Raw genomic sequence first — 27120 nt, 5'->3', positions numbered from 1 at the left:
GTCCTGTATTTTAGTTATGTATGATCGAACAGCTGTCTGACACTACTCCTGGAATATTCGTCTAGTATATACTTCCATAGACCCAGTTGTAGTGCTATAATAGCGGATAATACGCGAAAAACCTTTCCGAACTGGAGTGGGTCTCTGATATATCTTTCGTATCAATAATAGTGAACGGATTTCGTGGTTGCTATGTTTCCTTGCATCGGAGGATCCAGACTTTGATATATAACAAATCTAAGCAACTCCATTTATCGGGGCAAACTGGAGAAATTCAATATCACTATGTAGTAGTATTCAGTCAGCAATATCCATTGTTCTTCCATGACCGCGATAGATCGTAAGCAGGAAAGGGGTTAGTAGCCTTATTTCTTTTTTTCTTGTGTACACTTTTTTGTATACAGATCATCTGGGTATTGCGCAAAAGAATGCTATTCGAGCAATTGTCAGGCGGTGTTACCAGTAGACGCTGCACTAACGCCCCTAGTCTCTTAGATATCAGCATATCCTGTCAATGCTTTCTATCTTCCAGGGCTTAGCGCAAAGTATTGAATGATTGACCAGTATCACACTTTACAACACATGGTCTACCACCGCGAAAGCTCTATTTTTCAGCACAAAAATTAACGAGTCATTCATTCTGTCTATGTTCGACAAGCTTGTCAATTCCGGCACGTCTACATACAACAATAAGCCAGAGGTAATTGAGCAGATCGACGGAGCCTTCGAAGAATGACACGCACCTTATACGTACCCCTATTCGTGAAAAATGGTATTGGTCAAAGTACTTGATAGCACATGTTCTCTTTGTTTTATCTTCTCTGGTAACTTGGATAGATGAATGCTGGTCACTGCCACTTCAACTCTCCTCCCTCGCATCCTAGAAGAACGGAATATCAGTCGCTTTCTGACAAGGTCTACACAGGAGGCGTGCATTTGCATCTGCTTCTATCGTATTCTCCTTTGACTGGCTCTGGTTTACCAAGGGTGGATGGCTGTTCTCTACGCAGCTCATTGTGGTTTTAATGCGAGCACATCCCGCAGTTCTACATCCCGCTCACTATCACTGCAGCCCATGCTACAATCCAAACCCTCCTATTCATATACTGTATCTACAAGTACATTCTCCAACCGCTTCTAGCGTACACGTACTATCAGAAGCGTTCATCAATCACGCAGCCAACCTGACCTTACAAGGATATCCCTGAGCCGGATGCGCCGCGCCCTTGGCCACCATATACGCCCTCTCCCCAAACATAGTCCGCACCGCACCAGACGCCGGATTCATGCGATCCCACTCCTCATACTGACTATCAAAGTCAAACTCCCGCACCACCATAGCGAGTGAGATTTTAATAGCCAGGAGAGCCATGTTCTGCCCCACACAATCTCGCGCGCCGCGCTCAAAGGGCCGCCATCCACCAGTAGGCGGATAGAGCTCATGCCCTGGCTCAACGAGCCAGCGATCGGGGACGAACTTGTGCGCATGGGGCCAGTACCCTGGGTTCCGTTGGATAGCGGTATGCACGATCCAGACGGCGCAGTCATCCACAGGGAAGGTCCGTCCGTCGGAGCTGTGAGTGTCGGTAAGGGAAACACCCGGACGACCGAATCGGAGACCATTAGCTGGGGGGAAGAGACGGAGTGCTTCTTTGATGACGGCGGTGGTGTAGGGCAATTGGTTAGTCTTCTCTGGGTGTTCTTTTATTTGTGTTGCGACGGAAGTGGTCTTAGGGCCGAAAATCTGTTCGTGTTCTGCGCGGATTTTGACGAGGGTGTCCGGATATTTTGACAGGAGGTAGAGGCAGTAGATGATAGTCACGGCGGTCGAGTCGTGTCCGACGAAGAGGAATAGACGGATTTGGATAATGGCCCAGGCCTTGAATTCAGGGTCTAGGGTCGCGGTGTGAGTTTGGCTTGCGGGTCGGTTCTTCATGTATTCAGCAATCACGATGTCCATGATCGATTTACCCCGGGGTTTGGTGGATTGGTTTTGTTGTAAGTATTCCTGGTAACGCTTTTCGAGCTCCAGGCCGATGTGGTGGTCCATGATCTGGCTGTTCCGCCACTGACGGTACAGCCGGTGGATGTTCCAGCGTCGCAGGGGGTTGTTCTCTCCTTCCCGACCGCATTCAAGCTCAATGGTGCTGCGCATTGCGGCGGCGATGGGGTGGTGGCCGGTTTGGTAGTTGAAGCGAGTGTTCCTGTCAGTCTGTCAGTGGCGCTCACCACTCATGTCAGAAGAGGAAGATATTACAATGCGACGTTGCCGACCACATCCATCATATAGTTACACGCAAGATCGTCCATCGAGAATGTATCGCTCTTCTTGGCATGCTCTCGAAGTATCTCAACATAGACCTCTGCTTCCTCTAGAATGTAATCCACGTGCCCCAGCACAGCCGCCATGCTAAAAGCGTGGTTGAACAGGTCACGATCACGCTTCCACACTGCCCCATTGGTCGTGAAGAAATTATCTCCACCCGCCATTGGGTTGATAAATGGAGCCAGTAGCTCGGTTGGCTTGGCCAAATTGTATGTCTGACAGGCCTGCACAGCAAGCGGGGGAGTAGTGCAGACGAACATTGGACACATGAATGGCCAGACATCGATATAGAAGCCGTTTTGCAGGCCGGGATACTCCATGGAGAGAACAGCGAAAGTCTGGGACTGCAGTGCATCACTAGGACACTTTTTAGCGAGACCGGGCATGATTCGCAAATGTCCAAAAATAGGATCCCAGGGAGGCATTGGCTACAGATAGTTAGTCAAAAACCTGCTGAATTAGAGGAGGATTCACATACCATTCCTTGTTTCTTGAGACGATATATGTACAGTCGCACCTTCACCATCTTATAGAAGAACAAGATGAGGCAGGCCGCCGCCAAAGCGATGGCGATGCGGCCGGTGAGGCCTTCGCGTTCGAAGGTAGGACCTTGCATTGGGGAGGAAAACTTGGGCTGCGGGGAGGAGGTGAGAAACAAAGGGGATGATGGGGAAAAGAAAAAGGCAATGGGATTAAGGGATGATTATGATGGGCATTGGAAAAGCCGCTTATATCACTGGCGAACATTTAGTTGGGGTAACTAAGGAGGCCTAGGAGTGTAACTAGCAGGGAATAGATGTCAACGAAGGCCGCTTAGTGGCCGTTTCTAGGGTTAATATCCAGACCAGTGCAGGGAGGAAGCACCGCCCGTATTGTAAGATATCGGTATCAGCCTTGCGCCTACCTCGTGGCCATTATAACATGGAGCATTAACGTCTGGCTAAGCAATACGATGGATCTAAGCGCGGGAAGGATTGGCCTTGCGCCCTAGATTGATCTATCCGAATTAACAGGAAACGGGTGATAGACAAAGATGTCAGTACGAGCCATTGGCTATGAGCCATGAATTTGAGAATTGCTCATTTCCACCACAGCTGAGGCATGGTTCAGGGCAGGAAAAGGGGTATCTGTTTCCTGACGCTAGGAACATTTCCTCTGCGGACAGGGATAAGACTTCGCTAAAATGAGCGCCGTCTGTCAAACGCAGCCGTGACTGTTAGTGCATGCGGGTATTTCACCGACTGTGACGGCCCGCGAAGCCAACCAGCGCCAATCAACAGGTTGGCCCACATTAAATCCAACAGCCATCTCCAAGGCTCGTTGTACAAGCAAACTTGGTTTTTAGGGGCAAAAAGGCTCTTTGCATACATGTCTACGACGTGAAAGATTTAAGCTGTCTGTCTCAGCGACCGTCACTGCACTGGCTGGGTAAACCACACAATTAAAGACTAAGATATTGACTCTACCTATCTAGATAGTATACAGCTGTATACTTAACTAAACAGAAGTTAAAGCTCATCCGCCAATAGGATAAGAATATCTAGTCAACTGAATTTGGCTGGTTCCAAAATAATATAAGGTTGATTCAACAGGATCCAGGGCTGCAATTTACTATTTAGCTAACGAGTGTTACTAGATGGCTGGTTGGTGACGCTCATGCTGACAAATCGACCGGTCATTTCCCCACAGCAGCTAATCCAAGGTTTTCAGACAACAGTGGTCTGCAACCTGATATCATCCATCCAGCAACTCCGACTAAACTATGTAATAACCTCTGGCTTGAAATGGATTCGTCACGGGATGGGAGAAGTAGGGGAAAATCTCGTGGAAAGTATACCACCAAAGCGTGCGAAGAATGCCGTCGCCGGCGAGCTAAGGTAAATCATCCGAGTAGAAAACAACCATTACACCCGGAAGGTACGATCGCTAATTCTTCCAGTGTGATGGGGCTAAACCATCATGCTCCAGATGCATTCAGTGGGATGTCTCATGTCAATATTCAGGTACCGAAGATGGTCGCCGACCGGCTTCCAAGACGTACGTCCTGCTTCTTAGGCAGCGTATCGAATCGCTGGAGAAGCTGTTAGACAAGCACGGTATCAATAGCATGGATCATGGATTCCAGCTGCCTGGTAACAACTTGGATAGCTTCATGGTAAATGACAAGTTAGACGAGGCATCCTCCGCAATGGATAGTCTATGCGAATCTCTCAAAGGCCAACTATCGCTAGACGAATCTTTGAATTTCGACAAAGATGGTGAGATGCGATACTTTGGGCCTACCAGTGGGCGGCTGGGATTCCAGGGCCTTCCATCAAGCAGTCGGAACCCAGATATTTCACAAAATAACCCCCAACCGGATGCTGCACTGGGTAGCATCGACGACTACCTCGGACTTGCAGTGCCTAGCCCAGTGATTGATGAAATTCCTATCTCTCTGCAAAACGAGCTCATAAATCTTTACTTTACATGGGAACAACCGTGGTACCCTATTGTTGACGAGACCCTTTTCAGGGAGAGCATGAGCTCTTCGGGGAGATATTGGACTCCGTTACTTCATTACTCCATTCTCGCCTTGGGCTCTCGATACTCAGATAGCTTGGAAGTCCGATCAGACCCAACTGACCCTAACTCAGCCGGTCAGAAACTACTCACCCGAGCGAAGAGTCTTCTACACCTAGAGATGGAGCATCCTACTCTTGTGACGATTCAGGCGCTAGGGGTCATTGGCATGGTCTACTTTGTAGGTTCCCTATTTTTAGTTCTGGCTGAAGGCTCCTACTTACGCGAATAGGCAATTGGCAAAGATGCTGCTGGATGGCTACACCATGGAATGGCGGACCGACTGTGTCTAGACATGGGGTTGAACATGGATCCTGCAGGCTTTGCAGGGACGGTCACGATATCAGCTAGGGAAACACGCTTGAGAAGACAGATCTACTGGACACTATACTGCCATGACAAGCTTTCCGCTACCTATACGGGGCGGATATGCTCTATGCTCGTAAGTGCCCTTGCCCTATCCTCATATCGTCGCTAACAACACGCAGGACCAGCAAGGAGCTGTCGAGTTGCCATCCGAGATGGACGAGTCCAAGGACAACACAGAGACACCTGTGGAGATCCGAAGAGCTGTGATACCTTTACAAAGAGCATTGATCGGAATCTGTCAGATCACCGAGAAAATTCTACTCTCAGTGTAAGTACCATGCCGACTACAATAGCAAGGTTCTGACCAAGAAAGGTGGGGTCCCAAGCCACTCGTCAAAGGAACAGAGCGGCCGCAATTCTTCGAATCGAGCCTTCTTGCTCTGACATCTTGGTTCTACGATCTTTCTCAGCAGCTCAGGATTGATCGACCCAACCCTGTGCCTCAAGCATACACGCTTCATATGATATATCATACGACGAAGATTCTACTTGCCAAACCATTCCTTATGGACCCTGGCTACTGCGATTCTGCTGATGCAAAGAATGACACGGTGGAGAAAGCTCGAACCGTATGCAGGGACTCCGCTAAGACAATCTGCGTGGTGGCTCAAAAGTACTGTCGCACGTTTGGCAATTTCCGACGTAGTCCGATTTCGGCAATGCACTGCACGCTGTCTGCAGCTCGGGCAATTCTAGAAGAGCCGGACTGTCCTTCCAAGCTCAACCAGTTGCGAATATGTCTGGCTGTACTTGACGGACTTTCTAGATCATGGCATCCCGCACGACATATTGCGAATGGGCTTAGAAAGCTTTGTCCCATGCTGCCTAGCGAGGTGTCACCTGAGAGTGGTAACGTCAGTGCGGTTGACCTTGATATTCAGGACCTTACGCAGAATCCTTCCGAAGTATGTGGCGCTTTCAGTGATGAGGCTATTCCAGAGCTACATAATATCCTCTGGACTGATCTTGCCCCTTGGAGCCAGCTACCCGACGACTACGGATACTTTGACTTGTTGAACCAGGCCACATGGGACCGTGCATGGTAACTTTATATTTATAACGTGATGGAACTATGGTCTGTGCGGGTTTCATTTACTCCCCAGTACCTCTCGAGAGACCTATTTCGGATCATGAGCGACCACCTCAATCTCAACCCTCATATCATCCTCTCCCAACCTTGTCACGCCCACACACGTCCACAGGGGCTCATGATTCGGCATATACTTTTTGAAGTTCCTGACCATTGCATCCAAAGCTTCATTGTTAATCGGGACATGGTACGAGTTCACACGGAAGACCTGCTCCCATCCTTTGCCGCCAGCGTTTTTCAAATTCAGCTCGACGTTCTTGAAAGCTTGGTCGATTTGCGCGTTGATCTCTTTATAAAATTCACCAGTGTTGGGGTCCCAGCCACCTGATTATAATTAATGCTATGTTCGAACTTACATTACACAATAATTCTTGAACATACCTTGGCCGGAACATTCAATGCGATCACCTATGCGTACGGCTTGGCTGTATTTGAACGTTTGTTGGTTCCTTTTTCCGACTCCTTCGTAGTTGTAGTAGGTGAGGTGGGACATTTTGTTGATTTTGGGACAAAGTGATGATCTTGAGAAGAGTACAGCAGATGCTTACAGTTTTCATGTTTTTTGGTTGCTGAAGTTCCTTATATGCCTGCGCCGCAGCGGAATATACTTTCCGTTCGATGTAACCGCCACATTGTGGGTGGGTAGTGAGAGATAAGTTCTTGCTATTGCACAACATTACACAACTGCTGAACATCCAGAGCTTATTGAAAGGATGCATACTCTATTATCTATACATTTATATCCCCAGCAAGCCCAAGCAAAGCCCTTAACACCTTGTTCCCATCCATTGATCTCCACCTGTCAAACCATCTTATCTTATCAGTAGCTGACTCATCACATCCGCGCCATCCGATCGACATCATCACTCGATCCAGACCATAGCAAAAGGGGTCCAGGGGAATTTTCTCCTGACCATTCCCACTGAAACATAATGATTACTAGATAACCCCCATTCCTCAGTGGTGCAACACACCATGCACACCAATACACAAATAAAACGCAAGCCCGCCCCTCAAACCATCTCCCCGGACGGCACCATCCGCGGCGTGATAACGGTGTCGCCTTCACCAACACCACCGCCACAACCATGCATATCTTCAAAGCAACAGCTACAAGTCCAACAACAACCACTATCACAATCACAACCACCATCACCACGTCCTCATCGGCCCCCACCACCCTACACACCACCCCTCCCCATCCGCTCCGCAACCACCCACAATGAACCATCCTATCCAGCCCGTACCCCCTCTCCTCTCCCACCACCACCCCCTCGCTCCGCGACAACCCCAACACCAACAGGCCCCTCCACCGCCCAAAAAGCCTACAACGAAGCCACCCACTTCCTCGGCGGCCTCATAACGCACCCCACAAGCAGCACAAAACACACCACCATCCTGCGCCACTCCTCGGGCATCGTCTTCTACCGCGGCAGCACCACCTCCGTAACCATCTCCATTTTCTCCGACACGCCCCTCCCACCCACTCGCACGCTCTACCTTCAAAGCAAAGGCTGGAGCGGCAAAACCGGCATGAAAACCAAAGCATTCCTCGGCTTTACCGACTCCTGGCTAAACGTCACCCCGACACTCCCCGTGCACGTGCAGCAAGTCGACCCGATCGACGAGCGTGCCTGGCAGCGTGACATTGGCAAGTTTCGCAAGAAGGCAACAGGGCGCGAGAGGCAGCATGTTCTGCGCGAGACGATGGTGGTGAGGATCCCTGTCGAGGCCGGGGATGGGTACTTCCAGCTTGTGCTTTGCGGGGATGGCGAGAACAGGAGGAAGGTTATGTGCTATAGTCCTGTGTTTCGGGTGTTGTCGACGAGTTTGAGTCCCAGTTCGTGTAGGGGTGCCAGTTTGTCGACGATGCCGTTGGAGGTTGGGGCCATGGTGCTGGGAATGTATGTCCAGACTGCCGCCGAGGCTGTCGTTGCGCCGGTTACTGCGGCGGTGCAGAGTAAGGTGCAGCCGTATCAGCCGAGTGGGGTGACACAGACGGCGGCGGAGACGGCGGTTTCGGTTAGTGGGGTTGGGGATAGAGTCGGGTCGGTGTTGGGGATGGGAGGGGACGACGATGATGAAGATGGTGGTGGTGGTGGGAGTGGGAATGGGTTGAGGGATGTGCAGGCGGGGTATCAGCTTGCGTTGGAGGAAGGGCCGAAGCCGCCGTTTCCGGTGGATCTTACAGCGAGGGTGGAGGCCGTGGATAGTGAGGGGCTTTGGTTTAGGGTTGGTAAGGTGTCTGATATGGTACTGGATCGGTATCGTGGGTATTTCTTTGGGTGGGCGAGGGTTGAGGGTGTTGAGGCTACGGCGGAGAGAGGACCAGGTTTAGCCTCGGGAGCGTGGCAGGGTGTCGTGTTCTCGATTGTATACTTTGATCCGACGCAGCAGGAGAGAGTCAATCTCTCGCGCACCATGAAGAAGGTTACGACTGTGCGCTTCATCGACGAGCCTGTAGTGCCGCTGAGAGCTCAAACGAAGCTTCAGATCCGGATTATGGGATTCCTGCGCCCGGATGTCCCTCCGCCCAGAAGCCAGACGGAGAAGGATCTCATGGCTGCGCGCGAGGCAGCCGCTGAGGCGGCTATGTTAGCTGATGCGTGCGATGTGTCGTATGCGCAGAGCATTCTTGAACATCCCGCCTGGGCAGCGGATAGGGCCCTGGTGTCGGGAACACGAGGTATGGGAACCAACGGAGCGAGTGGAAGTGGAAGCGGAGGCTGGATGGATAGAACTAGAGAAGGTGTGGAGAACGTCAAGTATCGGGGGCAGAAGTTGGCAGAGAAGGTTCCCTTGCATTGGATCGGGGTGAGGGCTCCGACGGATGAGGCAAGGGATAAGCAGATTGCCGTGAATGGGTTTTATATAGTTCGAGGGTGATATGACTGTATTTTACTTGTACATTAGATGACGTATATACTTTAATTTTGAAGTTGAAGGGTAATAATTATAATCAGATTCATGTTTTCGAATACCAAGTTCTTGGACTGCTCACTTGCAGTGCCCCATTCAAGCATGAGGCGCATGCTATATACTAAGCAAGGCCTAGAACTCTATTACAGACAAGCTTTGTACTCCCAGTTCCCGTCTTTTGGAAATGGTATCATCTATCAGACCATCCGGAGAACCAAGCGTCAATGTTGATCAATGTTTGGTGGCGGTGCAACAGATGACGGTGGACCGCGGCCCCAAAACTATGCCCAAAAAGGAAAACAGGGTGTTCGCTCCACTCAAGCTTCGGAGTGGACCGTTCGAAGTCCCTTGAGTGTTCCTGAAAATGAGAACGCTCCGTGTGTTTGTAATCTCGCTTCTGATTGCCTTGGCTTCGCCAGCCTTTCTTTTAGCCCTTTTATATGCACTCACGTCCTTACATCATGATGCCTTGTGACATAGCATTAATGCAGAAAACTTCAAAAACATTCACACAATACAACGATCTGTTCCGTAGCAGATGAGTCGTCTCTGCCCAACGACGTACACGCTTACCTACATGGGTGAAGTATATGACAGGTCCAAAAACAGACCAACTCGTTTCCCCCGTCCCTAATCAGTGAATGCTGCTAAGGTGTAACAGAGGAAACTCAGCTATCTGGGAAAATAGTGAATAGGAAATTCGTAGGGAGCCGCAGAGCCAGTCGAAAGGCCCTTGCCCAGAATTAGCCCCCACATCCATTCATAGGCAGCAATAATATCAAATTTCAGTCTCCATCATACAGGCAGTAATAACTTATGACGACATACAATATAAGGTGAATATTCACTTCACACAGTCAGTGGAAGCGAAAAGTCTTATCTGCTTGGCTTTCTGCATGTTTCAGCGAAAAATTGAGCCCGCGAAGCGCTGTGAACGAGCTTGTAGGCCCGGATGTAGTGGGGCTGTGCAGTGAAGTCCTGTCAGCCCTAAGCCAGTCCCGCCCATGGAACAGCCATCAGAGCTCTTCTCTCGCCCAATCAATCCACCGCCCTTGGACTGCGCCACTTGGTGCCTGACTCGCGCTTACTGGGCCAGGTTAGCGGGGTCTCAGGCAGCCCCTCCCCCAACCCCGCACAGCCACAGCTTTCCCGCTTAAGAAGTCAACACCGGCTCTTCTCTCATCTTTTCGTTGTTTTTCTCTCTTCCTTCAGCCCAGCATCTCCTAAACTCTCCTTAATCTTCTGCAGCCGTCCTCAAATTCAGTCCAACCTCACGATGGCAGCTCAAGAGTACTTCGGTGGTAGCAGTGCCACCCCCGCCAACCCTGATCGCCGTCAGCAGAACCCCTCTCCTTGGTCATCCCCGGCCGTCGACACTCCCAGTTCCACCGGGTACGGCTCGTATCCTCCATCCGTCGAAAACGGCCAGGACCGATACGGCGCCTCTTCTCCCTACCCCCCTCAGGGCGCTGGTGGCTACAACCGACCCTACAGCCCGTACCAGCCACACTCGCCTCAACCCGGCTACCAGAACCCCGAATACTCATCCTACGGTGGACGCCCACCCTACCCACAGCACGAGCAGCCTTCGCCATACGGCCAGCCACCCTCCGAGTCCAGACCCTACCCGCCTTACCCTCAGCATGAAGGGTACCCTTCCCACCAGCAACCCCCTCCTTACTCCCCCGAGTCGTCCACCGACCCCGCCGCAGCCGGTGAAGGCGACAAGGGTATCATGGGCGCCCTCGCTGGTGGTGCAGCTGGCGGTTTCGCAGGACACAAAGTTAACCACGGCTTTCTCGGCACCATTGGCGGAGCCATGATGGGCTCGGTAGCCGAAGACGCAGTGAAGAAGCACAAGGAGAAGAAAGAGCACGAGGAAGAAGAACGTCGGCGCATGGAAGAGCGTCGCAGAATGGAGGAGCACTACAGAATGGAAGAACAGCGTCGCAGGGATGAACAGCAGAGGATGTCTCAGCAGCACCACCACCGACCTCCTCCGCATCACGGCGCGCCTCTACGCGGAAACTTCTCCGCTTCGTCCCGGGATATCCGCCTTGAGAGCCACCATGATCTAGTGGCAGCCTGTGGACGGGTCTCGGGAGAGTTGCAGCTCTCGGTACTTCCGTTGAATAGTGTGTTGGCCAACCACTGGGGAAAGTTCGCGTGGGAGCGGAATGGAAACTTTGCTGCGTCGGCTAGGAATGTTCGCTTGGTTGATGGGGGACGTGTGCTGGAGGCGGAGTTGGCGGATGGGAACGATGGCTGGAATCGGACCTGGATACGTCTGGATGAGAGGATTACGAACCAGAACGGCCAGCTGATGTTCCTGGATTAGATGTGATAATGTGGTTTGCTTTGAGCGTTGCTTTGCACGAGATAAAGATTTTATTTTACCCACGCTCAACTTGACGTGGTGATTTGCACTGACTGGACTGGTTTCCACACTTTCAGTTGTCTACTCCATTGCTCTTAGCGCAGTATGCAGTCGCGTCGTTATTCACAATGGATTTAATACTTTGCTTTATCATTACTCCGCTTTTTCTATATTATCGACCGGTCAACTAAGTAAAAACATTGTACGCCTACCCAACATTCTGCTATTTGTAATCCATACCCACCCATCCCAGGGACCTCACGGGTCTCTCCAAACGATGATACCATGTCCCTTCATATCAACTAAGTCACAGCTATGTTGAATCTTACAAACCATCATCCTATATCAGGTTCCGCTCATTTGGCAGTCCGAGAAAAGCTCAAGCCACCCGTAGTGGGGTCTCTAGCCTTAAACAACAGTGGCGCGGGAATGCTGACGGAGACAGAAGCCTCGATCTCACCCACATCTCAACACCATCACCCTTCAACCTCCCACCATCCACAACCCCCTGTCACAAACACCTACTATCAATCATGTCTTCCCAAAGCCCCATCTCTCAATATCTATTCGCCATCCAATCACTCCCACTCCTCGGCAGCGGCCTCTACACCCTCCTTTCTCCCGCTTCCGCTGCGCAATCACCGTATCTACCTCTGCGGGGCGTCAGCATAGGGACTATCCAAGCAATGAGGTAGGCATGCGGGAATATACCCATTTTGGCCGATGAAATATGGTTTTCCTAATGAAAGACAAAGTCTTTCCTCCTTGACGCTGGGCACTTTCTATGCTCTCGTCGCCTATCAGAATAACACCCAGATGATGGTGGCTACGATACCGACACGGTTTCTGGCCGCGGTGGTGTTCTATCAGACGGGTGAGGACGCGTGGAAACAGGTCGCGCCTTTCGAGGCGGTGATGGGGGTTGTTACTGCTGTGGGGGTTTGGTTGTGGGGATAGTTGGGGAATGGAAGGAGGTTGTTATCCTTCCTGGATAGACGTGAGAAAGTGTCATTTATTTATCGAGAACCCTCGCCGAAGATGTTTGTAATTCAAAAAAGGTACGCACGATCGCAATTTGCGTCTGCAGAGAGAGTTGTACCTACTGGCATCTCTCACCCACCCAGTGCACTCCACAGAAGAGTGAACAGCCATCCCAGTTACATGCAATTTTACCCTTATCCAGACACTAGATCTCCACCTAGTGGTCAACTAACAAATATGCCAATAAACATAAGTAGTCTGGTATGCGGTTCTGGAATCAATAAACTGGATATCAAAAACAGTTAGCACGTAGTTTTCTCTGTTTCTCCTAGAGCTGAGGAATCACACGAGTGAGTGTGTTAGAGGGCTGCCATACACATACAATGAGTTAGCAAAGTATAACCTGAATAAAACATTAAAGGCAGCTCATATAATAGGCAAAATGGGACAGTACATGTACATTTCGTCCAGAAAAAGCATCATAGTAATTATATGCGATATCGAGGAAGAAGTTCACCACTCCCCCTAGCTCCACCCAGTCACGAACCATCTCATCCTAATCCAGTCTACATTCTTCGACACTATCATCCTGTATCATGTTATATATCCTTTCGACTTAACTTCAAGTACATACGACCACAGGGTGTGGAAAACAGGGCTTCCCGTCCGCTCAGCCGTACTTAAGCCACACGCCGGGAGGTTAGTAGTTGGGTGGGTGACCACCAGCGAATCCCTTCTGTTGTATGTTTTTGCATTTGTTTTTGTTGATCTAGATAGACTGTTGTAACTCTGCTATTGCCGCTTTACTCGTGTAGAGTAGTGTGCATTGAAGACACTTTAGAATAAAGGGTTTGAGTTTGCTGAGACGGAGTTGAAGAAGCCAACTATTCGGGTCAGTGGCGTGATAAGGAGTATATCCCTACGCAATGTATTTAAAAATCCATTTTCACGGATTCCCAGAGCGCTGCGCGGCAATGCCATCGAGAATGATTGCATTAGCGCTAGCCACGAACTTGCGATTGTCGGTGGTGTGTGAACGTACTTTAGTTCACTGCCTAAAGTACGAAATGAGAGCATGTAGCTCGGCTTCCGACTTATCACGCGTCCGATATGTTGTCCAATAAAAATGGTCTTGTATCTGACATAATCATCAACAATCTTAGTCCTGCACAACCACCAGACAGACTAGGGGTTCCGATCGTTTTACGTCTATAATGGATGGGACAGTTTACGTGTGCTGTTAGTAACATATGCTATCTGCGATTTCGGAGACTTAGTCGGACAAAAGAGAGAAAAAGTATATACACTGATGTCGTATCTAGGAGTGAATCCCAGGGAAAATCTATGCAGATAAGTAGTACCAGTAGAATAGTGGGCATTCTGGAACATTCCCATGCTTATATTGTGTGGGGCACATCGATTTCTGCTTGCCTTTTATCTAGTAATAGACGGGCAGCCAAAAACGTCTGCCAAATAATCTACTTTGCCTGGACTAACCGACTGACATGGTACCAGTGATATGATTTTCAGAAGCTTTAACTCGATATATTTGTCAAATCAATCTTGCCCATCTTGTTCATAGTCAATTTCCTTGGATGTTCCACTTCAATTAAATAGAAGACCAGGCTTCTCTCTATAAGCTGGTGTCAATCTCAAACCCTCTAGTGATAGGTGACGTATGAGTGTGTCCTCTGTGCAGTTTCAGCCGCCGCGTGACGTAGCAAAAGAGAATCATTGGGACCTAAGAGGATTGACATTACGGGGGCTTGCCGTCCTTAGTTCCTGCCTTATGCCCCTTTGCCCTCCCTCCCAAGCTCAATGATGATGCAGATGAGCAGATGGGGAAAGGTGAATTAGCATCCGGGTCGCCTAGCACTGCCACTAAAATGGAGGGCTGCCCAAAAAGCCTTCCACAGAAGTACCTAGCGGTATCCCCGAGCGGGGTTTCTCTTCTGGGTGGATTAATCGCTGAGTGAGGCGATACAGCCAGGTGAAGAATACCTCTCGCTTCCCTGAGCACACTGATATCGCTGGGATGAGAGGACAAGTAGATGTCTGTTTGAATTGAATCAAGTACAAGAGTAATTGATATCTATATAAATGAATAATTGATTTAAATGCATATTATTCTGTATGAATCAACAAGAATCCACAACAATAAATATAAGTCCCAAAAAATTGACTCGAGTCCATGTAAATAAATCATGTAAAAACATGTGATTGAATAAAACGTAACGTGACAGTACGGATACGTTAGTGTGAGGATCTGATTGATCACATCCACTTAGCGAAGTAAGCTTTGAAGAAGATGCGCGTTCCGAGTTTGTTGACTCTGAAGCCTAGTCTTTTAGGTAACTACCGGATAGCTTAACAGTAGTGGATTTTGAGGAATATACCCCTGAAGTGCAGGAGCAGGTTTTGACACGTCAAAGAAGAAGGCTAAGTAGTAGGAGTTGTAGATCGGCAAGACGCCATCTTTCGTTCCATTAGTCCCTGGTTGTGATGAAAGATGACACGACGGTTTGGAGGCTGGGCCAACCTTGGTCCAGGGACCGAAGCTAATCAAAATCAGCCGCACTGCCCAAAACTCTGCTCACCACGAGGTCCTAAATCCCCGATGGATGAACGGGGTATTCTGGGGGACTGCTGTAATCACATAACTTGGGAAGTCATATAGCATTGTCATTTAATAATGTTCTGTTATGGATACGATGAATAATAGCAGGTTAATAGCTGCTACGACGGAATTACTGAGTGAGGCATCATACTTTACTATTTGCCTCCGCTTCAGCATGAAGAGCTGGGGAGTGGTTCAGGTACCCGTGACCTGACTTGGATCTACAGAGTTCCCGCGGCAGCCATAAACGATCCGCCCGCCATTACTCGACAATCATTGGGCTGTGGCGAATCCAATAACGTCACCCCGTGGTCAGGCACTGCGCATCTGCAATGGTGACTTTCCGTCTTGTCTGGTCTCCGTAGCGAAATTAGTACTTTTGTAAACACCCGGAATCCCTCCCCGGCTTCCTGTCTCGTGCAAAAGAAGTACTAACACCTCTCACATCCCGGGGAGCCACCGCACTCGTAAACTCGGCTATCCAATCTTTTCTGTTGTCCCACTTTATGCTAATTCTTCAGCAGGAACATGAAAACAGACGCAGTTATCCAATGGCATAGATTAAAAGTTGCAAGAACAATCGGCCCCATTCCTTTTCATCGCTTGATCTTCAGGTACTGTAGGTGGCAACCATGTTACATGATGGGATCTAGGAACCTCTTTCTAGAAGCAGCAAGCGCCGGGAAAATGTGCATGTCAACGGAAATTGGCTCTAGTAACATTCGGTTAGGAAGTGATAGTACTTTTTACTCACTGGTCACCAAGGTGCCTGCATTTCCTACCATTGGTAATTTAGCAGGCCACGTCAATGCAAGTGAGGCAGCAAGAAAACACTAATTATGGTTTTAGCGCGTGCAGCTTGAATAATACTGGTAATGATATTGTACGGACCTGTGGCTGCTACTGCTTAGCTACATTTCGACATGCCCCCAGGGAAATCTATCGAAACCCTTATCTAGCTCTAGGTAACGGGGCCGGTACGGTGACTCTTGATTATTCTTTGCCCTCTCACCCTCCTCTTATTATCGGTTTTCCTTCCGTTGTTGCCCCATTTCTGCAGGCCGTTGCCTCTTCTAGCCATCATCATCTTGGAAAATATCTATATATCTGTTCGGTCCGTCCTACCTACAACAACCCCTTCTGACTCGCCTGTTTACCTCCGCAGATCCCTTCTCATTTGTCATTGTCAGGAGGCATCGTTCTAATTGATTATCCTTGGACTTTGCGTGCTGCAAGGAAGGATCCCCTGATTTGAACTCAGATGCCAGTCAGTCAAGGTTCACAGTCGCAGGATGGTAAGATACTTTCAGCCCTTTCGAAGCCATTATCGGCCCTCGCACCGTCCCTAACTTCTGCCTTCAGAGATAGAAGCCCACAATCACGTGACAGACATGATACGTCCACGCTGGCTCGCCGTACTCCTTGTTGTCTTTCTACTTTTGGGGGCAGTAATATGGTGGCTGCTCACGGCATTGGTATCCCTTTTGAAAGTACTCCTTGTTCCTTCAGGTCCCCGGAACCAACGACAAGAGTTATCTTTAAGCCCAGAACACAATGACAGATCCAGGCAGATTAGGTCATCGGTAAACGGCTCTCATACACCTGATAAAGAAAGCATGGATGAGGCAGCATCTGTTCGGAACGAGCAGCAGTCAGTGGGGATTCCAATAGATGTAGGGACAATGGAGGGACTACCAACTCTCGCGAGCAGATTAGCCAAAGGACCTGTCATGCACACAAATTCAGGGGAGTCAAGTCCTTCAGTCCAACAGCTACCGAGTAGTGTCTCATCTGGTTTGCTCAGTCCGAGTGAGATAAACAGTGGGCATGACACGACCATCACGACCCCTTTGTTACCGAACGGTCGGCCACAGGCGGGAGACATCTTTGACGACTATGAGCCCTCACGGCTCGCATTCACCGGAAACGGCTTTCTGATTACCGGAAGCCAGAAGAAGAAAGGTGTAAGAATCTCCCTGGATACCCAAGGCGAGGTCAGCATCATGCGAAGTGTTGTCTTCAATAAACTCGGCCTACCACTTGAGCCATGCACGGAGTCCCTGGTGCCCTTCCGCCAAGCCGCGGACACAGCCAGCATCCCTATGATCGGAAAAGTTCGTGTGGACTGGCGCTTTGCGCAGGATATCATGACTTACCAAACGGACTTTTACGTGGTCGAAAACAATCAGTTTGACGTGTTGATCGGTTTGCCCACGATCGTGCGATATAAGCTTCTGCAACCAAGATTCGCCATCCCCAAGGTTATGGCGCGCGATCATCTTGAGCGACAAATAATGCTGGATACGCTCGACTCGTGAGGCTATGCCCCCGACAACTCAAGTCGGCGGGCTGAGTTTATGCGTGCAGTCCTGGAGGCCATGTTTGTCTTGCGGGTTGTGCGTCTGGTCAACTTTCCATTATATCGGGCGCCGGGAGAGGGGGGGGGAGAGGAGGATCACATCAAGTGCAGATAAATGCAATTTTCTTTTTCTACCTTGTCACTACTGATAAGCATGCTCGTCCTATTTGGCATGCAAATGATCATGTTGCTGGGGGTGAGACTGAGTTGTTCCTTCAAGGGGAAGGGCGAGGACGCACCCCATGGCAATTGCACAACCGAACTGCTGACGGTGGGTGATGACTGACCCTCCACATGAGATGATCTTTGTCTTCGACTAGTGTGAAATAATATATACCCGAATACTTTTCGATCTACACCAGCCATTCACATTCGTTCCTGTCTTTTCCTGATGCCCGACATGCTTGCATTAGGGCCCCCGTCGTCTGCATTCAACTTCATCCTCGTGAGCGAGCCGAAATTTTTCATAGCAGCCCATTCCTCCCTATGAACTACTTCGTACAGACGCACATGGACAAGCCTTATCTGGCGGTGACGCTGTTCATCTGAACTGGCCGTGTTCAGCCTAGAGAACCTGTTCGCTCGAGATGCACCTCTTCCACGCTGCATAAACAGGTCCGACAGGAAACGACACTGATACTTGCGGCTCAATCATAAGGCTTCACAATGCTGCTGGCATATAAGTCCGGCAGATTACTCCGGAAGGACCAAAAGAACATTTAATTCGAGTACAGCAGCACCGGTCAATCACCAAAGATAGCCCAAGCAAAGGCACCGCGAAGCTATGGTATAGACCCTGGGTCGCAAGGGCACCGTTTTTCCCTAAACTGGTACCCCAGCTGACTTCTACTAACATTCTGTGGTAGTCTCTAGAAATATGCTGCGACGGACCTCATGAATATGAGTGGACTCTACGGGCATCCTTTGCGGATGAGCTGAGGGTCAACATCCTCACTCCTTTGGGCCGTCAACGCCTCGGGATGCCCCCCGCCCGCGAGGGCTCTGAGATGGGAATCCAAATTACGAAGGGAAGATTTATAACGGTCCGCCAATGCATAAAACTGCGGATTTGGCTTCATAGCTCGAAAATAAGCGAAGAGGAAGACTTCTATCTTCTGGAAGATCTGGTCGCGGGGATCCCAACTGGTGCGCACGCCATCTTAGCACGGAGTAGCTCCATTTATGCGGGGATGGGTTCTGATAGGCATCCATCTCTGTCCCCTGTTTTTTTGTCACCGAAAACTAAGGGTAAGAAAGTGAAAGCATCGAATGAGAATGACGCGAGAAGCTAAACCGTTCATTAGTGGATAAGGAAAAGGAAGACAAAAGGCACGCAGAGGGCGGGGCAAAGGCTTCAGAGGCGGAGCGCAAGAGATGTGAAACTCAGTATGAAAAAAGTCGGCCTGCGAGGGAGAGCAGGGAAAACCAGGGTCCAGGGGCTCAGCGATGAGGCCAGCAAGGCTGAGATTATCTGTGTTCCTTACGGATGCATTCCATTGGATTTCTATCACATTGCGAGTAGAACGAAAGGCATTTTGCCAGCTTTTTCTTAGCTTCCTCATCTATCTCTCAGTGTTTTCTTACACCCTAGACCCCGTCCCTTTCAGGGCCGGGTAGCAGATTGGATCGCGTATGACCACGAAATCAAACCTTCGGTGATGCCCGGTTCAATGTAGCTCGTCCTGAGAACAGATCAATATGATCAGCAGCAGTGGCTGCCGCGTGTCAGGATGTGGTTGGTGTTTCAGCTCCCTTTCGGCCTTGTTATGCGCGTTCAAATGACGAAGACGAGGCTGAGCAGGCGAGCCTGGCTACCAATGATAATTTTTAGCGCCTGCCGCGCCAGGAAGGCTGACGAGGTTTTCTTCGGTTTACCAGGTATTGCCACGAATGCATTTAGTGCATTAGCAAAAATTATTGGCTTCCTATTACTGTACAGTAGGAACCTATGAAATTTTCGAATAAGGCTTAACTGGGATTTGATGAAAGAGTGCTATAAGGCCCCTTCACGCCCGGGCTTTTCTATGTGGCAGTGTTTCTGGGGATATAAGTCCCACCGTTTTATTTTGCACTCAGTCCTCGCTATAATGTCCTGGACCAACTTGGGTAAGTAACCGATGGTTTCAACCTCTCTTACTTAACTCCATCCAGATAATGCTGATTAGAGTTCTTTTGCACTAGCACCCTGGCGAACGCAGGACCAGACTGAGGACGAAAAGCCAACGCCCAGCCAATCGTACAACCAGGAAAACGTAATCAGGGCCCCACAGTGATTTCTGATAGTAGCTGGCTATGCACCGGATCTAACCATTAAAAGGCGCCGTGCCGGTCAATGCGACAGTCGTCGTCTTCAAACGTTAATGAACCCAACAAAATACTCCTGGCTATTTATTCCTGTGGCCGACTACTCTACAAAACTGCATCCGCAGTTCTGCCATCTTTCATCTTTTTCGGAAGCACACCGGTGAGATTTGCAACAACTACTACCTTTTATCTTTTTATCTTTGTATCAGAAAAGAAGTATTGAGACATTCCTAGGAGCAGCAGCGGGACGAGCCATTGCAGCTGCAACACGATGAACAAATAGTGGAGCAGTGTGTTGCCGATAAAAATGACCGCGCATCAATTCATAACGATGACCTCTCTAAGGGACGCGAAGAACTGACAGAGTCACTAAACTCTGCTTTATCACACGATTCTCAAATATTGAAGGAGCTGGATCAGTGCGACTTTGTCTATGATGTCATGGCCGGTCCGCCTGGAAAGAACCAGCTGCGCCGATGTATGATGCTCAGCTTCCACGCAGATACCGACATTATGTCGAAAGAGGCACATCAGAGACTCGGGACGAGCATCGAGCCTTATCAAGGGGCTCCTATCCCAGTTTTGGGACTTCAAGATAGCAAACCAGTTGGAATTGCAGAAGTGCAGTGGTCTTTTTGTGGGCGCAGCAAGCCTTACCGAACAGCGTTCTACGTTGTAGAAGACGTTGAATACGATCTTCTCATTGGAAGACCTTCGATGCGGCAGCACGAGCTGTATCGAGTGGATCCCGCTATTGCGGAAAGGCTTCGTGATTCGTATCGACGTCAGTAGGCTCAATTACTTAGTGGAGGACGGGCGGCCGGACTTAGAGCTTGTCTGGACTCCCTTCTGTCCCACACGTCAATCCAGCTTGCCTTTATATACGTCGGAAGGAGTCCCCACAAATGTTCTATTGGTAGCCTGGGTGCAATTTTACCTTACAGATAGCCGGGCTCTGAATGTCGGGCATGTTCGGAATCCAGGACAAATGCTGGTTTGATATCGGCGTAATGATACTCTTCCTATTTCGGTTGAGTAGAATCGTAAAGACCCACAGTATGCCACACTACCCTATATGTAAGGCTGAAGCCCTGATTGGTGTCCAAAATCATCAGGCTTCGGATTGATCTCGAGGCACCATGCAGGCGATCATATTCCATTGACCGTTCAGATATATAATTGGCAAGGCATCCCTACAAGATCAGGAGGACACATAGCCTCCACAGCATCAGAATAAGTACAGGGTCCAGCGACTTTCTACTTTCGCCATCGAACAGTCGATGTCACTTCTGCTATCAGACCATTCCTCTCGTTCTGTCTCTTCCCTTTCCTTCTCTTCCTGTACCCAAAGACCCTTGGCACGCCTCTTAGTAATTGTACATATCCAACGCCGACAATGTCGACTCCCATATCCAAAGGCTACGATAGACTGGCCGCTCTAATGGCCCGCGACCCCGGGTCCTCCATCTATCGAAGTTTTGCCAAGCTTAATGCAAAGAACCTGCTCTATCTTCAAGCAGAGATTGCCTACATTCAAAATGACCTCCAATATATCATCGAAAAGGACGGTCAATCCGAGGATAAAGCCTCCTTCCCATTCTCAGTCTGGGACATGAAGACTTCAGAGGATCCGGTTCAATGGGAGAAGGTCCTCGAAGCACGCAGGTTATTGAAAGAGTATAGTACGTCCTCAATCTTCCTTCCTTTCATTTTCTATCTTGAAAGTCATGTACTATACTATTATTTTCAATGTTTCCGTCTCCTACTTCCATTCTTCCCCCTTCAAAACTTGCGCAAAAACTTTCTCATTCACCACGGGTGCACGAGGTCTGCTAGTGATTATATATACAGAATACTAGCTTTCATTATATCCTACTGCCAGCATTGTACTAACAGGATCCAACCGTAGACGAAACCCTACTCCAACAAGCTCAACTCCTCCGACTCAACGCGCCCGAGAAAGCCGACCTAGAGGTGTTCCAGGAGTGGCTGGAAGAAGAAGAAAACAGACATATGTGGTTTTCGCCCCCGGACCAATGGCGCGGAGAGAACGAGAGCGACTTGGTAGCATTGAAGAGTCGACACGAGGAGACGGATCGTTTCACCCGTTTTGTCTATACGCGAGTCGTTTCGTGGTTCCATCGGATGGCGGGGGTCAATGATACCGTACGTTATGCTTTTCTACCCTTACTCAATTCTCACTGCTATTGTACCCTGGTGTTGAACCCTACCCTGATAGTAGTTAACTTTATCTACTAACGCACATATTATACCCCAGAAACGAAAAGATATCGAATCCGGCGTCTGGTACTATAATGACCGGACAATCAAATCTTGGACGTATATCCTCAGCTTGATTATCTCAGGGGTACTTCCAGCAACCTCGATGATCGTGTTGTATTTTCTGAAGGATCCGGCGGCAATACTGATCACCATCTTCGTGTATGATATGGTGTTTGTTCTGGTAATGGGATTCATGGTTAAGCCGAGACGCGTGGAGATCTTTGCTGCCGCCACAGCGTAGGTTTCCCTCAGATTCAGATTCGGATTCAAAATCTCTCTCCTTTGTCTCCGTTTCCTCGTGAAAAATGGCGCTTGATTTGCTGTGCACTAACGGGACTAGGTTCGCTGCCGTGCAGGTGACTATGATTACGGCTGGTAAGAGCAATTCATGAGCTGGAAGCAACACATTTCGATATAGACGATTAGATGGATGAATGGCGACAATTTACGCAGATGAGAACGACCGGAGTACTACTATAATCTTAGAAAGCTAAACAGACTTGGGGAAGCACCAGAAGATTAGGTCGCCCTCTTATAACCATCTTTCAGAGAACTTCTCGGTGAAAGCGGACACACGTGGTATTCCGCTGTTCTAAACTGAGGAGTATAACATTTCATGTTATTTGTTTCGGACATCCATAATATTCAATCAATCACAAAATAGTCTATAGAAGCTGGCTTCTCACTAACATCCGGCATATTCTTGAGCAACCAGTCAAGCAAGGCATTCTCGGGGAATTGGAAGTCAAGCACCAACGCAAACTTAACTAAGCAGAAGGACTACTCTCTGCCACCTGCTGCTGCTTAGGACTCTGTGCCTCCCGGCTCGGCCTCGCATCACTGAAGGCAATACTCAACTTCTGATAATCCCAATTCCGGGCAAAGAAAAGAAACATAAATGTCAAAAGCGGCACCATGAGGATATCAAGAATCCCAAAGAAAATAGTGGCTTCTGTGATCCCAATAACATTCCCCCCATCACTCAAACCCCAGGCCACAGGGTACAACAACCAAAGCAGGTTGCACCACCCAGAGAGAATAATGTAATCACGATCCACCCCAAGCCTTTGCGCGGCTTCTCTACTCTCGTTAATAGTGCTCATGGCGAGAATCACCCAGGATAGGGTTCCAAAAGCGAAAAACCCCCATTTGTAGGTTGAGGGCGTGTATGCGGACACGAGGTAGCTGGTGACCCAATAGCAGGCAAGTGCGATATTGCAGATCATGGTCGTCCATGAAACCCCCGAGACGAGACCGAGTGCGAGGGCGAGTGAAGGGAATGCAACAACCCAGTTGACGTATTTCGCCCAGAACATCTGGCGTATTACTCCGTTGTCGAGATTGTTGACTTGTTCCACAGCGCTCCAGCCGAGATCAGAGGCTTGGGCGTAGTAGGTTATTGCGCCGACTAGGAGGAGAAAGGTGAAGAGGTAGTGGAATACTCGTTCACTTTCTTTTCCGGAGAAGGACATTGTCAGGAGGCCAAGCTATGTTTAATGTTAATAGGTGAAATCAGAACTAGAGTACAGAGAAAAAATGACTCACGAATGACACAATATAGATGGCTGTAATAGCCCAAAGCCAGTCGGATCCATGCACAGATAGGGCTTCATCAACGCCTGCAACTGGGTTGACGTTGAGAGCATCGTTTGCTCGCATGAAGAGACTCATTGTGGATTTGAAACTTTCACAGTGAGGAAAAGAGAACGGATAGATTGCTGGTGATAGAGTTTGGGGGAGAGAGTAAGTCTCCTTTTAAAGCATTTCTATCAACAAGCAAAGTCTCAGGAGACAAAGTTTACATTGTATTACATTGTTTAGACCGTGGAAATAGGTTTTTCCTGCACATCGTATATCCAACAGGTAATTGTTCGGAGAAATAGCTCAGTACGACATTAGTTGGGTCTCAAACTCTAACGTCCATGGACAGGCACAGTTTACCCGACTGTTTCGCCGAGACTAATCCCGATGTATATTAGCGTCGAGTATAGCCACGGCCTCGTGGACTTTATAGTCATCTAACTGTGGCCTAAGAGGATGATAGGTAGGTACAGTTCAGCATTCTTGGTTGATACGGGGTTTCAATTTTTTCGGCCCCGACCCTGAACGGAATGCTCATCGCCCGAAGCTTTCTGACACTTAAGGAAATTGTGATACTGTAGCGTGTCAAGAAGTGATATTTGGGGCAAGATACCACGAATTACCGACGCTATCACAAATGATCTAACTACTCGCACCCCCCTCATCACCAAGCCCTACCATCACCGCTGTTTTCAAGATACATGATCGCGGTAGTAGATCCAAGTAGCTTTGCTCGTGATTATTGACATTCTTGAGCTCACGGAAAATGTGAAATAAGTCCTGGATGGGCGATTGGACAGATACTCCATGGTGTATGTTGCTGTAGAGAAACTCGGCGCAGATGAACAATGGCATGGGCATCAAAGGATGGACCTACAAGGAATTATTTAAAGCCGTGCTTTCTGAAGAAAAGTATCTTACCTTAGAAAACGGCAGCTCGGGCAGTGTCCTTGCCAGACGGATGATATTCTTAGACGCTTCTAAGGCTCTATGCTCATACCTGAATTCGCTGCTCTGCGTGAAGTTGCCTTGCGCGTCCGACTGGATCATAGTTTTGCAGTAGTATATAACAGTAGCCTGAGCTAAGATGTGCGTAAATAGTAGTAAGGGGTCATTGGATTCTGTCGGGTCCGGGTAACACTGCGAAAGCACCTGGAATCGGCTCAAGAGGAGTCTGTCCAGCCATTGCCGCTGTTCCGTCCAGTCGAGTGTCATATCCCCGTATGCCTTGGATATTTGACACTGTTGTCTTTGGAAGAGACTGCGACCGCATATGGTAACGAGGATGAGGCACTCGGTGAACGACGATCGGACTTGGAGGGTTGAGTCCGTCATAGCTTCGGATAGGAACGGTCCTAGTTCCCGATATCCGTTCTGGAATTTGGAATCCGAGGCTGGAAGACGGGTGCAGATCTACAAAATTGAATACAAAAACTGGACATAATAATGGGCTGGGATCATTTTTACCACATGCTCGTTCAGAGTGATTGGCCAGTCGCCGCGCATACTGATGATATGGTCCAAGAAGTACGCCATCCAAAACACCCGACGTCTCTCCTCGACCTCAATGAAGTCATCACGCTGAGCATAAGCCGAGCCTCTTTTGCCATCTAGGCTGTCAATCTCATGATAGTGCATGGCTTGCACGAAGCGGAACGCACTCCCGGCGCTCATCCATGCCTGTCGATGATATGTGCGCATTGACTCAAAGGTCACGAGAAGAACCCAGGCTTGGCCGATTTCGGTGTCAATATTACTATCCTCATTTGCCCCAACAGTGAGTTGGTCGAGCATGCGCTTTGTCTCCTGATACAGCGGGTCTATCATGTCTCGGAACTGGGTGGAGAGCAATGCGGCTAGTGTCCACATTGCATACTGTAAGCATCTACGGGGTTCCGTTTTGGTACTAGATTTGGACCAGGACATGTACCGTCGCTGATGGAGGATTGGGACAGAATTATGGACACGGTCTAGGTAAAGCTGGTCTCTAGTCATAATTAGCATTGTGTTTTGATTCCTGATTGAGGTGCTCACAATTCGTCCTGCATAAGACCGGTTATACTCTGTATCGGCGTGCTATGGCCGGATATAATTGGGCCGACGGAGGACCGTTGAGAGAAAGAAGGTACACCGGGTGTCAAGTCGGGTTGTAGAAGCCCCTCGTGCTCTGAATTGGAGGTCACCGTACCCGCGGAAATCCAGGGCTCAGATGTGCCAACTTCAGCCGCATGGCCCGCCCTCACCAAGGGTAGTAGCGACGGATCGCCAGTATACTCGATAATGGCGTGGAGATCCTGTTGCGTATCCTCTGCCGGCACGCTGTTCTCCAGCAAGGCCTCCAGATACACGAGTCGGTTCTTCAGATCGCGCAAGTGACCTTTTTTAGGTCCTCGCGCACTGCGCTGGGTCAACTCACAAGCGACTCCCGTGTCCAGACAGCGTCCACATTGAGGTTTCTGTCCGTCGCAGCGCAGTTTCCGGCGTCGGCACTCGTCACAGGCGATACCCCTACGATGGCGGCGAGTCGCAGCTGAAGGTTGGCTCATCTCCGCGTCGATGTTAGCTTTCAAAACTGTATTCCGGATATGTGCGGATTTTTAAATTATCCTTGTATGGGCAGAGGACAAGGCAGGGAGGATACTTCGGTCGTCAGCTTGTCAAAGCACTGTCACATAGACTAGCGCCTAGCTAGTGCTGACGAGTAGCTGCAACGCAACCATATCTAGTTAGACACCTTTAAAGCAGTGCCATTCAGAACAAGACGCTTAATTAGATATTCCGAGGCTGTAATTAATGTTCCGAATAGAAAGGAACAGGAAAACTTGCCCCTGCATGACGGACAAAAGAGAGATCTAGGCCTGTTTTCTTTTATTTGTATTGGTCTGCATGCCGCTGTAAGTCAATTAACACATTAAATCCATTTTAAAAATGTAAAATGCAAATCACTTCCTCGCCGGCAAGCGCATCGTTGTGGTCGGCGCCAGTTTCGCCGGACTATCATTCATCAACGCTGTCAACCAGCAATGGAACCCGTGCCTAGAGCGACCCGAGACAACGGTCATAGAACAAAGTGAACGCGCAGAGTCAGCTAACACTCTACTCTCAACAACGGCAAAATTTGGGTCTGGAGCGACGATTCAAAGCTGCTGTTCGGCTTTCAGTTCCTCAACTTCCGCTCTAGCTGCCTTGATGATTTCTGTCTTGTGTTTAAGTGTTTCGTTGAAGCTGGTGAAAAACCGTCGGGCATCCCGTTGTTCTCCCCACTGGTTTTGAGAAGTGATAACAATCCAGTTTTACGCTTTGTAATGCTGCAAGCTTGCTATCTTGTTTGCTATGGCAAACAAATTCAGAA

General features: G+C 49.2%; 11 protein-coding genes across 11 annotated transcripts; 7 read left to right on the top strand and 4 right to left on the bottom strand.

Annotated features, from left to right (window-relative positions):
• Positions 1–1084: 1084 nt before the first annotated feature.
• BDQ94DRAFT_185921 (cytochrome P450) lies at positions 1085–2942 on the bottom strand (the record flags this gene model as incomplete). Its single annotated transcript, XM_026775008.1, has 3 exons — positions 1085–2204; positions 2258–2754; positions 2805–2942. The coding sequence occupies 3 exons, from the start codon at positions 2940–2942 to the stop codon at positions 1172–1174; spliced, it is 1668 nt and encodes a 555-aa protein (XP_026628926.1). The 3' UTR covers positions 1085–1171.
• A 1184-nt stretch (positions 2943–4126) lies between these two features.
• BDQ94DRAFT_168224 (fungal specific transcription factor domain-containing protein) lies at positions 4127–6303 on the top strand (the record flags this gene model as incomplete). Its single annotated transcript, XM_026770996.1, has 5 exons — positions 4127–4203; positions 4295–5069; positions 5121–5330; positions 5377–5525; positions 5571–6303. The coding sequence occupies 5 exons, from the start codon at positions 4127–4129 to the stop codon at positions 6301–6303; spliced, it is 1944 nt and encodes a 647-aa protein (XP_026628925.1).
• Positions 6304–6339: 36 nt separating this feature from the next.
• BDQ94DRAFT_126237 (RidA family protein) lies at positions 6340–6976 on the bottom strand. The gene is made up of 2 exons (XM_026763866.1): positions 6729–6976; positions 6340–6671 (listed from the first exon to the last, which is right to left on the bottom strand). The coding sequence occupies exons 1-2, from the start codon at positions 6838–6840 to the stop codon at positions 6376–6378; spliced, it is 408 nt and encodes a 135-aa protein (XP_026628924.1). The 5' UTR covers positions 6841–6976; the 3' UTR covers positions 6340–6375.
• A 262-nt stretch (positions 6977–7238) lies between these two features.
• On the top strand, positions 7239–9653 carry BDQ94DRAFT_139395 (LipA and NB-ARC domain protein). The gene has a single exon (XM_026765422.1). It carries the CDS (start codon positions 7323–7325, stop codon positions 9231–9233), a length of 1911 nt encoding a protein of 636 aa, XP_026628923.1. The 5' UTR covers positions 7239–7322; the 3' UTR covers positions 9234–9653.
• An 815-nt stretch (positions 9654–10468) lies between these two features.
• BDQ94DRAFT_139394 (putative glutamine-serine-proline rich protein) lies at positions 10469–11826 on the top strand. Its single transcript, XM_026765421.1, has one exon. It carries the CDS (start codon positions 10543–10545, stop codon positions 11602–11604), a length of 1062 nt encoding a protein of 353 aa, XP_026628922.1. The 5' UTR covers positions 10469–10542; the 3' UTR covers positions 11605–11826.
• Positions 11827–12067: 241 nt separating this feature from the next.
• BDQ94DRAFT_139392 (uncharacterized protein) lies at positions 12068–12981 on the top strand. Its single transcript, XM_026765420.1, has 2 exons — positions 12068–12334; positions 12399–12981. The coding sequence occupies exons 1-2, from the start codon at positions 12177–12179 to the stop codon at positions 12598–12600; spliced, it is 360 nt and encodes a 119-aa protein (XP_026628921.1). The 5' UTR covers positions 12068–12176; the 3' UTR covers positions 12601–12981.
• Positions 12982–16934: 3953 nt separating this feature from the next.
• On the top strand, positions 16935–17669 carry BDQ94DRAFT_139390 (retropepsin-like aspartic protease). Its single transcript, XM_026765419.1, has one exon. It carries the CDS (start codon positions 16972–16974, stop codon positions 17557–17559), a length of 588 nt encoding a protein of 195 aa, XP_026628920.1. The 5' UTR covers positions 16935–16971; the 3' UTR covers positions 17560–17669.
• Positions 17670–19641: 1972 nt separating this feature from the next.
• BDQ94DRAFT_126198 (uncharacterized protein) lies at positions 19642–20967 on the top strand. The gene is made up of 4 exons (XM_026763865.1): positions 19642–19706; positions 19782–19852; positions 19918–20064; positions 20139–20967. The coding sequence occupies exons 1-4, from the start codon at positions 19688–19690 to the stop codon at positions 20694–20696; spliced, it is 795 nt and encodes a 264-aa protein (XP_026628919.1). The 5' UTR covers positions 19642–19687; the 3' UTR covers positions 20697–20967.
• A 333-nt stretch (positions 20968–21300) lies between these two features.
• BDQ94DRAFT_168218 (uncharacterized protein) lies at positions 21301–22579 on the top strand (the record flags this gene model as incomplete). The annotated part of the gene is made up of 4 exons (XM_026770995.1): positions 21301–21586; positions 21814–22070; positions 22183–22424; positions 22528–22579. 4 exons carry the CDS (start codon positions 21301–21303, stop codon positions 22577–22579), a joined length of 837 nt encoding a protein of 278 aa, XP_026628918.1.
• A 375-nt stretch (positions 22580–22954) lies between these two features.
• On the bottom strand, positions 22955–23858 carry BDQ94DRAFT_168217 (opsin family protein; the record flags this gene model as incomplete). The annotated part of the gene is made up of 2 exons (XM_026770994.1): positions 22955–23674; positions 23733–23858. The coding sequence occupies 2 exons, from the start codon at positions 23856–23858 to the stop codon at positions 22955–22957; spliced, it is 846 nt and encodes a 281-aa protein (XP_026628917.1).
• Positions 23859–24325: 467 nt separating this feature from the next.
• BDQ94DRAFT_185916 (Zn(II)2Cys6 transcription factor) lies at positions 24326–26376 on the bottom strand. Its single transcript, XM_026775007.1, has 4 exons — positions 25803–26376; positions 25236–25755; positions 24690–25181; positions 24326–24641 (listed from the first exon to the last, which is right to left on the bottom strand). Exons 1-4 carry the CDS (start codon positions 26312–26314, stop codon positions 24411–24413), a joined length of 1755 nt encoding a protein of 584 aa, XP_026628916.1. The 5' UTR covers positions 26315–26376; the 3' UTR covers positions 24326–24410.
• Between the last annotated feature and the right edge of the window lie 744 nt (positions 26377–27120).

The sequence above is a fragment of the Aspergillus welwitschiae genome, assembly GCF_003344945.1.
Source record: "Aspergillus welwitschiae strain CBS 139.54b unplaced genomic scaffold BDQ94scaffold_8, whole genome shotgun sequence".
Classification (NCBI taxonomy): domain Eukaryota; kingdom Fungi; phylum Ascomycota; class Eurotiomycetes; order Eurotiales; family Aspergillaceae; genus Aspergillus; species Aspergillus welwitschiae.
The sequence above is the reverse complement of the archived record's forward strand: the minus strand, read 5'-3'. Positions and strand labels throughout refer to the sequence as shown.

Bases quoted from the DNA above. Each gene is read 5' to 3' on its own strand.
- BDQ94DRAFT_126198 (XM_026763865.1), top strand. The intron at 19,853-19,917 runs GTAATCAGGGCC...AACCATTAAAAG, and splicing joins AATCGTACAACCAGGAAAAC to GCGCCGTGCCGGTCAATGCG. The intron at 20,065-20,138 runs GTGAGATTTGCA...AGACATTCCTAG, and splicing joins TCTTTTTCGGAAGCACACCG to GAGCAGCAGCGGGACGAGCC.
- BDQ94DRAFT_139395 (XM_026765422.1), top strand. From the start codon at position 7,323: ATGCACACCAATACACAAATAAAACGCAAGCCCGCCCCTCAAACCATC.
- BDQ94DRAFT_139390 (XM_026765419.1), top strand. From the start codon at position 16,972: ATGCACACAAATTCAGGGGAGTCAAGTCCTTCAGTCCAACAGCTACCG.
- BDQ94DRAFT_139392 (XM_026765420.1), top strand. From the start codon at position 12,177: ATGTCTTCCCAAAGCCCCATCTCTCAATATCTATTCGCCATCCAATCA. The intron at 12,335-12,398 runs GTAGGCATGCGG...TGAAAGACAAAG, and splicing joins GGGACTATCCAAGCAATGAG to TCTTTCCTCCTTGACGCTGG.
- BDQ94DRAFT_139394 (XM_026765421.1), top strand. From the start codon at position 10,543: ATGGCAGCTCAAGAGTACTTCGGTGGTAGCAGTGCCACCCCCGCCAAC.
- BDQ94DRAFT_185916 (XM_026775007.1), bottom strand. From the start codon at position 26,314: ATGAGCCAACCTTCAGCTGCGACTCGCCGCCATCGTAGGGGTATCGCC. The intron at 25,182-25,235 runs GTAAAAATGATC...TCAATTTTGTAG, and splicing joins TCACTCTGAACGAGCATGTG to ATCTGCACCCGTCTTCCAGC. The intron at 24,642-24,689 runs GTAAGATACTTT...AATTCCTTGTAG, and splicing joins CCGAGCTGCCGTTTTCTAAG to GTCCATCCTTTGATGCCCAT.
- BDQ94DRAFT_126237 (XM_026763866.1), bottom strand. From the start codon at position 6,840: ATGTCCCACCTCACCTACTACAACTACGAAGGAGTCGGAAAAAGGAAC. The intron at 6,672-6,728 runs GTATGTTCAAGA...AATTATAATCAG, and splicing joins CATTGAATGTTCCGGCCAAG to GTGGCTGGGACCCCAACACT.